Source organism: Gambusia affinis, linkage group LG24, assembly GCF_019740435.1.
Source record: "Gambusia affinis linkage group LG24, SWU_Gaff_1.0, whole genome shotgun sequence".
Lineage (NCBI taxonomy): Eukaryota > Metazoa > Chordata > Actinopteri > Cyprinodontiformes > Poeciliidae > Gambusia > Gambusia affinis.
Genome location: NC_057891.1, coordinates 86,349 through 100,936, shown reverse-complemented (window position 1 = coordinate 100,936; position 14,588 = coordinate 86,349). Strand labels below are relative to the sequence as shown.

Here is a 14,588-nt window from a genome sequence, read left to right as displayed (position 1 = left end):
TAAGGGATTCTTCTGGACAATCACAAAAGGCACAACATGCTGAATCAAATTTAAATCTTTTGTGCAAAAATTCAGCCACTGGGTAAAAATTGTGAGAAATTTTGAAGTGAGTTTCTTTAACCTTTGGTGAAATCGGCCATTTTACGTACTTGGAGAACGCATTCTCAATTATAGACAGATTGGTTGTTATCAAGATATTATTATTGTAATCATTAAATAATTTAGATTTGAAGGCAGTCACAAGCAGAACATTGTTGCACTTTGCATCAGTCACACTATATTCTCCAATTTTTAATTTGGGTAAAGATGAAGTGACATTTGAATATCTTAAGGTGTTTTGGATGAGATGGATCAGAGCTACAGGGATAAATTTACATACTTTTAAATATTCATGACAAGAACAGTTCAGATCAAATTTATTAGTGAAATCTCTATGATTTAACAACATACCATTACTATCCATTAAGTCAGTTACAAATAAAATACCTTTTCATACCAGTCAGTTTTAAAAATAGATTTTCTATTTATCAATATTGATCTGTTATTCCACACTACAGATCCATGTGGGGTAAAGTTGTGGGTAAATATCATTTTCCAAAAATGTAAAACTTGCTTGTGAAAATTAGACAGTGTAATATTAATCTTGGTGAATTCAAAATCACATTTAAGCAGGAAATCCAAGCCACCAAGTTTATTAAATATAGATTTAGTGATATGAAACCACATTGAGTTGGAATGAGACAAATAGGTCTTCAGCCAATTTATTCTAAATGAGCCAATCAAAGCCTCAAAATCTAAAGCTCTAATTCCTCCTTTATCATAATCTTTAATAAGATCAGATCGTCTTAAATAGTGAGTTTTGTTTCTTCAGATAAATTGAAAGATTATTGAATTGGCTTTCTTAATATTCTTGCCGGAGATAAAAGCAGAATGGCACGGGTAAATTAATTTGGACTCTCCTTCAGCTTTGGACAGAAGTGTTTGTCCAAAAATAGTCAGATCTCTAGTTAACCAATGACTCCAGGATCTCTTCATACCATCCAAGCAACTACAAATGTTTTCCTCCTCTCTTCTAATAATGTCTTTTGAAATCAGCATTCCCAGATATTTAACCTCGGACTTAACTGTAATGGAGGCAACAGACGTCTCAGAGCTGGAATGGATCGGCAAAAGTTCACATTTATCAATATTGAGAGACAAACCAGATGCACTAGAAAACATTGAAATAGATTTTAGTGCAACATCTACCATAGTTTTATCTCTTAGGAAAATTGTTGTATCGTCAGCAAATTGACTAATCTTAAATTCCTTATCAAAAATTTTGATACCATGCAAATTTGAATTTTTCATTATTAGTAAGGTTTGCATTTGAGTTGTTAATATAAATAATTTAGGTGAAATTGGGCAGCCCTGCCTGATTCCCCTTGACATAGAGAAACTAGGTCAAACTCGGTCCCAGGGAAACGGAGCTACTTATATCAGTATAAAATAATCTGATTATACTACAAAATTTTTCCCCAAAGCCAAAATATTTTAAGGTTTTTATTATAAAGCAGTGTTCCAGTGAGTCAAAAGCCTTGAAGAAATCCAGGAATAAAATAAAACACTCACCATCAATAAAGCTACGATAATCAATCATATCAAAAATCAGTCTAGTGTGATGATGGATATTTCTTCCCTTTAAAAATGCTGATTGGCATTCATTAATAATTGTTCCTAATCCACTGTTCAAGCGATTGGCATAAACAAGAGCTAAAATTTTATAATCTGTACATAACAGAGTGATGGGTCTCAATTGTTTAAAGATAAAGGGTCTTTGTTGGCTTTGGGGATCAGAGTAATCAGACCTCGTTTCATGGTGGGAGAGAGATTATAGTTTGAAATACATTCCAGCAGGGCCTCAAATAAAAGTTTTTTGTAAATCTTTCCAAAAGAAAGTATAAAATTCAGTGGTTAACCCATCAAGGCCTGGAGATTTACCCTTTGTCAGTTGTTGTATCATCGTCAAGCTCTTCGATTCTTAAGTCATCTTCCATAAGGTTTTTAAAATCAAGGTTAATTTTTTCATCAGATTCCTGGATTTCATCAAAAAAAGATTGGCAATTGGATTCTGAATACTTAGAGCAATAAAGATTACTATAAAAATTTCTAATTGCTACATTTACTAAATCCAGGTCTTCAGTGATGCTACCATTAATAATTAGTTTCTGAATCTTCTTTTTGGACTGTCTCTGCTTCTCAAGATTAAAAAATATGAAGAGTTTTTTTCACCGTCTTCAATCCATCGAGCCCTAGAGCGAATGAAAGCCCCCCTTGCTTTATCTAAAAAAACATCATCTAGTTGAGATTTGAAACTATCAAGCTGACTCAGCTCTTCAGATGATAAAACTGATTTTGAACATAGAGAATTTATATTGCTTATAAGTTGGGAATGTTTCTGTCTCCTCAGCTTTGAAGCAATTTTGCCTGCCTTTATTGCTGTTGTCCTAACATTAAATTTAAACCACTCCCACTTATTTAAGGGCGACAGATCCATTACTGAAATATCTTCAATAAGGTCCAGGACTTCTGAACAGAAGGTTTTATTATTCAGTAGATTAATATTAAACTTCCAAGTTACGTTTGAAGGTAGTTTTGATTTATTCAGAGAGAGAAACAAGGTAACTGAACAATGATATGTTAAAGGAGCTGCTGAGATTTCACAACTTGAAATATTATTTACCAGATTATGAGGGATTAACCAGTAATCTAGCCTGGAGCATTGGCCATTTCCCGAAGGGTTGAACCAGGAGTATTGTCTGATATTAGGATTTCTAATTCTCCAGCAGTCTGTCAAATTTGTATTAGAGATTAAATTTACAAAAATACCATCATAAATATGGTGTTGTCCCGAGAGGGACAGGCGATCAATGGATCCATCTGGAGCTACATTAAAATCTCCTCCCAAGATAACCTGATCAGTGGAATATTTTATTTTCCATTGTTTTATCTTCACTCCGAGGTCAGTAAAAAATATACTATTCATTGCTTTACTGTTGTATCCATATACACACACAAAAATGATCTTATTTCCATCAATCTCCACTATTACAGTTACCCAGTGGCCATTTGTATCACTGATATGCTCCAACAAAGAACCTGGGAATTTATAAAACATAATCACAACCCCAGCTGAATGCGACGTACCGTGACTAAAATAAATTTGATCCCCCCATTGAAGTTTCCAGAATTTAGCTTCCTCACTTGATGAATGAGTTTCTTGCAGAAAAAAACTGTTTGCCTTTTGCTCTTTGCAATAAAGATAAATAGCCTTACGTTTGACAACATTTTTTAAACCCCTAGTATTAAGTGAAAGTAAGGATAACATGCAAAAAACACAGTAGTTGTGCAAAAACTACTCACAGGAACGATGAGCAGGAACGAGATAACATAGCCAATAATAGCTAAATGGAATAGTGCAATAGCCCTTTAAACAAATACAAACATAATATACCATACCAGTGAAAGTAAAGAAACATGGCGGTGTAATTAGTCCGGGTCCACTCTTCGATTATCGATCAGGGCGAAACCTTCCTGTATATTAGAGCCTGCAAAAACAACACCTCTCACTCCGCCATCTTGGGACCTCCCCCCAGGTGGAGTTTAACTAGTTAATAGATGGACTGCTGGATGTAAAGGCTGCCATTTTGAAAGCTGCTTTGGTGCAAGTGACTCAATAAATAAACTTTGTTATCAGAACAGCCAAAGTTTGACTGAATTCTTCTTTCCACACCTTTAGACTGAGAGCCATTAGTTGATCTTTGTAAGTGAGTAAAAGTAAACAAAAAACTAATGGAGAACAACTTCAGCTCTACATGCAACAAGTTTGAAATTAATTCATCATCTCTTCTTCTTCTGGTGGTTTGGAAGTGACGTTCATATTTCATTTGTTTTTATGTCATAATTGAAGGAAAATGGCAGCCGAGATCCTTCCTGGTGAGATGAGCAGAACCTCAGAGCATTAAGAAAAGCATTTGGGTCTCACAGGTTGCTGGTTCCATCACTGAGTTTCTTCTTTCCTCATTTAAAGCAAAACAGAGCAAGAAGCTTCTGGACTCAAACAAACGACGACTTCAGTGTTTCTGGTTGGAGCTGGACATCTATGAATATAATAATTATTCATCTTTAATTCTGGTTGCATTCAAAAGGTCCGGCTACTCTGAAGTAAAAAACACTTCAACTCCTTTACTTCCATGTTTTCCTCTCTTTGTATCCATAGGGATCTGAGCCGTGAAACTGTGAGGTCAGATTTGAACTTTTTCAGGTTTTTCTCTGTTTTCAGCTCATTTACAGCCAACATTTTACTGCAGGAAATCGTTTCAGGAAGGAACCAGAAGATTCAGGACTCTGGGAGTTGTGACTGTAACCGACCTGAACACTGAGGCCCCAGAGCGCCCCCTGCAGGATCTGCTCCACCATCTCTGTTTCCAATCAATCATCTGTTAGTCCAGACAGAAAAGCTGAAGCTGTCAATGAAGCTGAGCAGCAGAAACCCAGAAGAACTGGAAGCATCAGCAGGAGATGAACTGGACCACTAGGACCACTAATGCTGAAACTGAGGAAGAGGAGGACGATGAAGGTGAAGATGCCATCCTCACACTTCCTGTTTATCAACCCAAGAAAGCAGAAAATCAGCTGAAGAAGAAACGTGAGGAGCGAGAGTCGTCCTGCGCCCTCTAGTGGCTGATTGGACTACTGCACTGGGAGAACTGGACCTTGACGCTACTGCAGCTGCAGTTTTAACACCTACATTAAAACTTAACCTTTCAAATCAAACCATATATTTCTTTACTACAATATTTCTTCATTGCTCCTTTAACAATAAAACTTAATACATATCTTGTGTTTTTATTAAACCTTTATATCCGTGTTTTCAGAGTCCAGGTGTAATTTATTAGAGAAACTCAACATCTGCTTTATTATAAAAACATTTTCTTTCTACTTTACTTTAAATAAAAAAACACTTGTATATAACAAAAATAAAAACAGTGATATCTAACGTATTATTTCTTCACTGTCTGGTTGTCAATTCTCAGTTGGAGAAAATAAACAAAACAAAACATAAAATATATCATTGACAAATATTTAACATTTTCTTTTGTAATTTTCGACAAATAAAAAGTTTGCATCTGCACTTGTGATGGACAGGCCATACAACATTATTATTATTATGTAAGTCCCCAGAGTCGTTCTCATTTGGGCCATCAGTGAATTTCTAGGAGACCAAATGAAACATTTGGGTTTATTTGACTCCAGAAGTTCAACCTCCAGGTTTTCCATCGCTGATTGTTGCTGCAAACTTCAGCGGACAATCGATCAATTGATCACAGCTGCTGTGGCTCACATCCCACCCACAACGAGAAACGTGTTAACGTCAGGAAATAGAAAGAGCTCTTATTTTGACAAAAATAAATGATGTTAAATATCTTTATTTGCAGGTTTATTCAGACAAATTATACATCTGTCAAGAAAACAAAGGAGTCCGTTAATTAAACCGATAACATCCATCAGAACAATGAGGCCAATCCTTTGTTACAAGATCTCATCCATGCTGTTACATTCATTACTTGGTTGGCGTTTTTGTATATTCATGTCAGAAATATGTTGTGTTTTTCTGGAGTTCAGTGGGATTTTGGTCAGGGGTTGTTGGACAAGTGTTGAAACCTGGAGATACAACAGTCTAAAGTAGACGTCCTGAAACAGTTAATAAAGTACCATGAAAGAACAGAATAATAATGTGAAAACATTAACTTTCTGATAAAATCAATTTTCCAACAATGACTATGATGCAAAACTTATTTATGTATTTTCTTGGAAATATACTATTTCCAAGTACTGTTCAGGTAAAATCACTCAATCAGGTTTATTCATATATTGTGCATAATATAGCGAGAGCTCATAGGACAATCAGTAATGAAGCAAGTCTGGATGCAAAGCACTGCCAAGCAAAAACTACATGGGTTTTATGCAAGGTTATGGGATGGCAGCTGTGGAAAACAAACTTCCAACCTTGTACATGAAACCCAAATAGTTCTTTTGGTGAAAGTTCATAAGCATTTCATATAACATGACTAGCAGATGTGACCTTATTGTAATTTTTCCATCACAATATATATATCTATATTTATTTTTTTTTTCAGATAAATGATGGATGTTCCTGAAAACTGTTCTAAGATCAGAGTTTCTGTGGGACATCCAGTTCTAAACTGGTTCTACTGGTTTCTGTGTTGGAAACTGAAGTTTCTCTCCAGTTTCCAGTAAAGCATCTTTTCTCTGAGGAGCTTTGAGGAACATTTTCATGTCAACAGAAGGAAGAAGCAGCAGAGAAAAGAGGGTTGAAGTTTCTTTCATGGCTTCAAAGCTGAACTGGAAATGATTCCCATGTTTCCATTCTCAGACCATTTCTGGTTCCAGGATGAAAATGAATCAGAGAGAAAAAAGATCAACTTTCCAGTTGAATCCAGTTCAGATCAAAACTCCATCAAGCCTCTAAATGGAGCCCAGTTTGAATTGGATCTTTATTGATCCAAAGAGACAAACAATATCAGACACTAAATGACAGACATGAGAAAACAAACAGGAGGAAAATCTTGGAGGTCAGAGGTCATCATCATGATCCAGTCAGAGTCTCTTTAGACTCAAACTGCTGCAGCTTCAACCTCTGAGGATCAGCAGGACACAGAGATCATTCTCTACTTTACAGAGATCAGAACCTGCAGAGAGAAGAAGGAAGCAGAGATCAGATCAGTGAGTGTTTCCAGACTCTCTCCAGCAGCAGTCAGTGACGCAGCACATCCAGTCGATGGTTTCCAGGCTGCAGTCAGACTGATCTCAGAGCTGTGACCAAGATGAACCTGATCAGTTGTTTCCTGTTGAACTGAGAGAACAATCAGATCTGAGATCAGATCTGCTGCCACAGTTTGATGAATGAGGACCACTGACTGTCTCTAGACATGTTGGATGGCTGGACGCTGGAGTCCAGCTGGACTTCCTGGAGACATGGACACAGCAACAACACTCATCTTCACACCCACACAAACACAGGAACACAGCGAGCTGCTGCTCCTCTGATTGGCTGATTGCTGTCTCTGTGTCCAATCAGGAAGCCTGAACCATTTCCTCCCACTGAGAAGCTGCAGCTTTACTGGGAACACTGGAGCTTTGCTTTGATGGTAACTGGGTTTAGTTCTACATGCTGACAGGAGATGAAATCACTACAAACATTTACTTACTTTAGATCATCTACAAGATCCTTCAGCTGCTGAACATCTGAATCCTCCAGGTCGTTTCCTCCCAGGTTCAGTTCTTTCAGATGGAGGCTGTTGGACTTCAGAGCTGAAGCCAAATAATCACAGCTGATCTTTGACAACCAGCAGTCAAACAATCTGAATAAAGAATAAAAGATGAGCTGAACCAACAGGATGCAGGTTAACCAGTCCAACAGAACCAGTTAAAGATTCTCATGAATATTAATGCCAACAAGTTGCTGCTTCAATAAAGACCTGCTGACTTTAGAACCAGAACCTCACTTTTCTAGACTGGGTTGAATGACCTTTGACCTGCTTCATATGAGGGGGATTTCTACACACTGGGGGTCCGAATGCTGTCCTGTTCTGACCTCAGGTCAGCAGGTCCAACTCAGTTACACAGAGGAATAAATTAAACTCTGGATCCAAGTCCAGGAACAAACTCAGAAAATATTGATTAGAACAGAAGAAATGAACTTTGATTTATGATCAATTATAAATAATTAATCACAGAAATATCAATAATTATATTATTAAAATACCCCAATGTCTCCAGTCTGCAGCCTTCAGTCTGTAGAAAACCACAGAGATCCTTCAGTCCAGAATCTTCCATGTTGGTTCCGCACAGGTCCAGTAATGTCAGATGGGTCGGTTTGGACTTCAGAGTTGAGAACAGAGAAGTCCAGCTGGTCTCTGACAACCTGCAGTTCAATCTGAATAAAGAATAAAAGATGAGCTGAACCAACAGGATGCAGGTTAAAACTGAAATATGAACAAATAAATAATAAAAATGTAGAAAATTAATTTCCCTGAATGTAAAAGAAACTTGATGAACTGATTCCAACATCTGATCCAGTCAAACTGGTTTAAAGAGTCCAAACCAGCAGAACCAGAACATTTGATCAAAACAGAAACTCAAAGTTTTCTATCAGCCTGGATGAGTTGAACTATTTCTGCTGGTTCCTGATCATCAGCTGGAGACCCGACTTGGTAACTGGATCAGAACCAGTCAGTTTGTTCATTAATGGTCTTTGGGTTCTTATTAAAGCTGCTGAAACTCCATATTTCTTTTTCATCTCCATGAGGATGTAGAGCTAATTAAATGACATAAACAATACTTTTATACATTATAAATAATATCTATATATCTCCATCAATAATAGGAGGAACAACAGAAATAAGGAGACATGAAAACAACATGATCAACTATAATAAAAAAACATTTGCAATGTAAGAAATTTAATTGAGCAAAAGTGAATAACAAACAAAGGAATTAGGTAGAAAAGAATAACAACCCAGGTTGTTAAAACCAGGCTTGTTAAACAGATACAAGCAAAAATTCTCATTTTTGTTTTTACGGTGCCGTGTATATTATTCTGAGACATTTTGTTGGTAGAGTTTTATATATAGGAAAAAAACTATTTGGTTTATCAATGTGGAAATTTTCCTTCCACTCTAAAACAACAAGATAAATCATATTCATAGAATCACATTCTCAACAATTTGTAGAGCAAACACTTAGCATGCTATAGCTAAATGTTATCATTCAGTTTGGTTAAGAATAATTATTGCACCGTCAATAAATGACTTCTAATAGATGTTCTTAGTTACCAGAGGAACACAATAAAGCCTTCATGAGCTCAGAGGTTCAAACTCATGAATAAAGAGGATGGATGCTCTCTGATAAAATATTTCTTGCCGTCTTTCACGTCCTTTCAGCAAACGGTTGAGACGGAGTTGTTTTTGGTTTCACCGCTATTTACCTGCTGTTATACCTGCTGTCGAGTGAAACTGGAATCTCTTTCAGGTTTTGTTTATCTCATTTTTTTTTTTTTTTTTTTTATTAATTTTTTATTTGGAAAGGCAAATTACAATTATTTTGTACAATTCAGCTTCCACCACATTGGAAGTATGAGAATGAATAACATAAGCCCAACCAGTTTTTTTTTTTTGTATAATAACAGAACATCCATAACAGAAGAGTGAGTGGGGGGATGGAGGGTCTGGTCTGAGTTTTCTTATGTTAGGGGAAAAACACAATCAAGAGCGTAAGTTTGCCATAATCCTGAGCCAAAGTACAATACACAGAGAAACAGTACTTGCATGTAATAGAGATATTTAGTCCACAGGAATAACTGATTTTATATATTTTGTCCATTTAGACCAGATCTTGAAGAATAATTCCCTTCGGCCTTGGACAGAAAAAGATATCTTCTCCAGAATGTAAATGTCCTGTACAATCTTGAACCAGTCCTCAACAGTAGGAGCTTCAGGCTTCAACCATTTTCTAGTGATTGTCTTTTTGCTTGCTGCCAGGAGCACCAACAGCAGTTTTTTATCTTCCAGAGTCCAGTCATCAAGTGAAATGTTTCCTAGGTATAGGGATTCAAATTTACATGGGATCCTTTCAGTAAAGATGTTATTCAGGTGGGAGCACATTTGTTCCCAAAAACCTTTAATAACCGGACAATCCCAGAAGATGTGATGATGATTTGCCCCGTTTGTTCCACAGAGTCTCCAACATGTGTCTCCGCTGCCCTGATGTTTTTTCTGAACTGGAGTCACAAAAAAACGAACAGTGTTTTTCCAACAGAACAGCCTCCATGTGTTGGAGCTCGAGGTCATCCAGTGTAATTTGTTAATCTGTTCCCAGACTTCAGTTGAGATTGATAAATTTCCTTCTTTTACCCATTTGTTTCTTATGTAGTTTGTATCACCTTGTTTAGACGATAGGATACCATTGTACAGTATGGAAACAAGTTTCTTGCATGAACCTGACTTCAACAAGGATAGAAGCACATTAAAAAGTCCTGGTTTGGCTGTTTCCCAATTGTCACCTATATTTTGATTGAAATAGGTCCTAACCTGTAGATATCTAAAGAAGTCGTCCTTCTCCAACCTTTTAGATCTCTGAAGTTCCTCAAAACTCAGAAACACGCCCTTCTGGGTAAAGCTATAGTAGGTGGTTAATCCTTTTTGGATCCATCCTCTAAATCTCCCATCAATCTTGTTTGGTTTAAACGCTGAATCAAATGCACACCATCTGAGTATTTTTATCTGGTTACCCAATTTACAAATTTTAATGACCTTACTCCAAGAATCCAGCATAGTGTGTAATATTGACCCATGTGGTATATTCAGCCCTTCTTGTAAGTCTTTGTCCATTAATACTGATATTAAAGGTTTTCCTTCCACTGTTGTTCCTTCCAAATCTTTCCACCTTGCGTCGTAAGATGGAGAGCATAAACAGAGCACAGGTCTTAACTGAGCTGCAAGGTAATAAACCTGTAGATTAGGAAGACCCAAACCACCTTTCTCTTTCTTTAACTGCAGTGTACTATACCTCACCCTTGCCTTTTTTCCCTGCCAAATATACTGAGATATTAATCTTTCCCACTCTATGAAATGTCTTTCTGATATCAGGATAGGTAGACACTGAAATAGATATAGGAAGCGCGGGAGAATGTTCATTCTGACCGTCTCCACTCTGGAGTATAAATTTGAGAAAGGGATCAGATTCCATCTCTGTATGTCTGATTTCAGATTTGAAATTAGGGGCTCATAGTTGACTTCAAAAATCTTAGTGAAATCTTTGGGCAATGTGATCCCTAAATATTTTATGGATTCTGCTTCCCAGTTCCAATTGTACAGACTCCTAACATTGTTCTGTGGGTTATAATTTATTGTTAAAACCTGAGTCTTGGTAATGTTTATTTTGTAACCCGAGAGTGAACCATATTCCTCGATCGCCCCCATAAGTACAGGTAGAGTTTGAGCTGGGTTTGTTATGGTTAACAATAAATCGTCTGCGAACAATGACAACTTTTGTTCCCCGGATGTCATGTGAACTCCAGCTATGTCCGTCCTCTGTCTTATCCACTGACTTAACGGCTCTATGAAAAGGGCGAAGAGGAGCGGTGAAACACAGCAACCCTGCCTCGTACCCCTTTCTAAAGTAAAAGGATCAGATAGGTCTCCGTTAATTTTTATCCTAGCAGATGGTTTATTGTATAAAGCAGCAATTACATCTATTATAGTCTGGTGGAACCCAAACCTGGACATAACTTTGTAGAGAAAGGACCATCTGACCGAGTCAAAGGCCTTCTCCGCATCCAGACTCAGTATGAGAGTCTCTATTTTTTGTTGGGCTACATGATTTAAAATATGCAAAGTTTTTCTGATGTTATCCTGCGTCTGTCTCTGTCGGATGAAACCTGTTTGGTCCTTATGGATTATCACTGGCATGATGTTTTCCAATCTCTGTGCGATTATGGCAGTAAATAATTTATAATCAATATTTAGCACACTTATCGGGCAGTAGTTTCCGCATTCCAACTTATCCTTTCCGTCCTTAGGGATTAGCGAAATAGTTGCGTCTCTCCATGAGGGAGGGATTATTTTCTTTTCCAGTACATTGTTGAAAACTCTTACTAAAACAGGGACTAACTGATCTTGCATTTCTCTGTACCACTCAGCAGCAAACCCATCCATTCCTGGAGATTTCCCTCCTTTCAACTTTCTAATCACCGATCTTAATTCTGCTTCAGTTATCTCTGATATTAGTTGTTCATTTTGCTCGCCTGTAATGTTGGGCAGATAGAGTTGGGAAAGGAAAGTATCTATTTGCTGATCATTATTCAATTTGGGCTGGGAGTATAGATTTCGGAAAAAATCTCCAAAGCATTTCTGAATCTTTTCTAGGTTTGTTTCAACCCTATTTGTATATATATATTCTTTATTTTGTGAATAGTTCTATCAGCTTGTTGCTTTCGTAATTTAAATGCTAGGAGCTTCAGAGATTTTCCCCCTGCTTCATAATATTTCTGTTTAGTAAAGAGAAGTTTCTTTTGTATTTCTTGTATGTTTAAATCATTCAGTTCTTTTTTCACTATCTCGATTTTAGCTCTTGTTGCCCTCTTGAACGTTTTGGAGTGCTCTTCCTGCAGTTTTTTCAGCTCAACTTCCAATTGAGTTTGTTTTTGTTGTCTAATTTTCTTTTCGTATGAGGAAAAGGCTATTATTCTTCCCCTGACTACCGCCTTTAAAGCATCCCAAAGTATTGCCGGACCCACCTCTTTATTATCATTCTCCTCCAAATATTGTTTGATTTCAGTTTTCATATTCTCCTTAAAAATTTTACTATTTAATAGGTTTGTATTCAGCCTCCAGAGCGTGGATCTGCTTTTTTCAGCCAGTTGAAGGGAGATATAGATTGGGCTGTGGTCTGAAATTGGACTAGATTCGATCTCCCAACTTTTTAATCTATGCACATCTTTTTTAAACATGAAGAAATAATCTATTCTTGAGTACACATTGTGAGAAGAGGAGTAATGTGTGTAATCACGACTGGTTGGGTTCTTGTCCCTCCAGACATCCACTAATCCCAGTTCGTCCATCATATTTTTCATTCTTTTACTGATATGTTTTGAGTTTGTTTTCCCATTTGATGAGTCCAGATTTGGGTTTAATTTAATATTAAAGTCCCCAGCACAGATCATTACACCCTGACTTTTTGTTGCTGCTAATTCAAGTATTTTCTTGTAAAATGACCAGTCGCTACCTGGTGGGGCATAGACACTAACAAGACTTATCAAGATGCCATCTATTTTTCCTGTAATTAAAATGTAACGACCCTCCCTGTCTTTATGTTCTGCAACATGTTCATAGCACAAGGAGCTCGATATTAAAATCGCAACCCCTCTTCGCTTCCCGGAGACGTGGGAAGAAAAATAGACAGATTTAAACCCCATCTTGTTCAATTTGGCATGTTCAGAATCATCTAGATGGGTTTCCTGCAGCATCGCTATTTGAACTTTATCCTTTCTGAGTTTAGATAAAACTCTCCATCTCTTAATTGGATTATTTATACCATTAATATTGAAAGAAGCTACCTTTAACTGTGTCCTCCCCATTTGTGTAAGTTTCTTCCCCATGTCACTGATGACCCTGAAGCTCCCCCACCACTCACTAGAACTGACATAAACAGAATATAAACATGTGAACCAAAAACAAACATGTAAACAGAAACCTTGAAAGAACAGAACATGTTCAGCATCCAAAGCAGGGGTCTGTTGACTCGACCCTGTTGAGCCTCTTGGAAGCGGCTCAGAAGGGAAAAACCTCCCATATTGTTAGGGAGGGCCCTTACAGGTGGCAGCAGCCCAAATAAGAGAGAATCCCAAACAAACCTTTTTAAAATCCCATCATCTTTAAATTAGCCCTCTGTACACTTATCTCTAAGAGGAAAGACTAAGGAGGGAAAAAGATGGATCCTTCACTTCTCAGGTCGCAGGTGGAGATGTTCTTCTGAAAGCCCGGAGCCTCTCTTTGTAGTTTTCTCCTCTTGTAGAACCGGAGGAGCCTTTCTGTTTCCTTCCCTCCTTTCTGCTCCAGGACAGCCGCTCAATCTGCTCCTTCAGGGAAGCTGGAGATCTGATGACTTTAACTTTGTAGCCCTTCTTTGCCAGGTCCTCGGTGGTTTCCTCTATGGTGTCGTAGGTTCTAGATCATTCTTTATGTTTTACTCGCAGCCTCGCTGGGAAGAGAGTCTGGAACGGAACCCCGTTCTCTTTCAGGACCCTCCGAACCTCCGTGTACTCTCTGCGCTTTCTGAGGATGGCTGGTGGATAATCATGATCCAGATTTATTTGTTTCTCACGCCAAACAAATCCCTTTCGCTGCCAAGCCTTCCGAAGCAACATTTCCTTATATTTGAAACTCAGAAACTTTACGACGATAGACCGTGGCGGCGCTCCCTCCGGTGGCGGCGATCCCAGCGCCCGGTGTGCCCGCTCAATCTGCATGTCTGGTCCGCTGTCCTCCAGACCGAGACCCTCTTTAAGTAAAGTTTCCACAAATGCAACCATGGATTCACAGTCCTTTTCAGCCCCCTCTGCAACACCATAGATCCTGACATTATCCCTCCTGGAGCGACTCTCTAGGTCAACCAGCTTCTCTTCCAGACTCACGTGTAGCTTTAGCAGCTCTGCTAACACTTCCTCCGTATTCTGGGTTCGCTCCTCCGTCTTCTCCAACCGCTCCTCTACTTCACTTATCCTTGCGTTCGCTTTTCGTATTTCCTCTTTAATAGTCGAGAGTTGTTCCTTGGTTTCCTGGCGAAACCCTCTCAGTTCTTCTAATAAAATTTCCAGGCTAGCCATTCCGTCCTATTAGCTTAAGGCTACGATTCGTTAGCTGGACCCGTTTGTGAAAATTTTCGTCCTCCCTCATCTAATTATATTGTCGTTGGGGCTTTGTTGTCGTCTTACCCCCTCTAACTGGCTTTCGCAAGGCAATATTACT

The 14,588-nt window shown here is 38.1% G+C and overlaps 1 protein-coding gene across 1 annotated transcript in view; it reads right to left on the bottom strand.

Moving 5' to 3' along the window:
- LOC122827331 (NLR family CARD domain-containing protein 3-like) overlaps window positions 1–14,588 on the bottom strand; it is a 400,427-nt gene that overhangs the window by 325,621 nt on the left and 60,218 nt on the right. Inside the window, exon 10 of the mRNA XM_044110152.1 lies at window positions 7,988–7,999. Coding sequence (XP_043966087.1) covers window positions 7,988–7,999 — 12 coding nt within the window. The remainder of the gene's footprint in view (window positions 1–7,987; window positions 8,000–14,588) is intronic.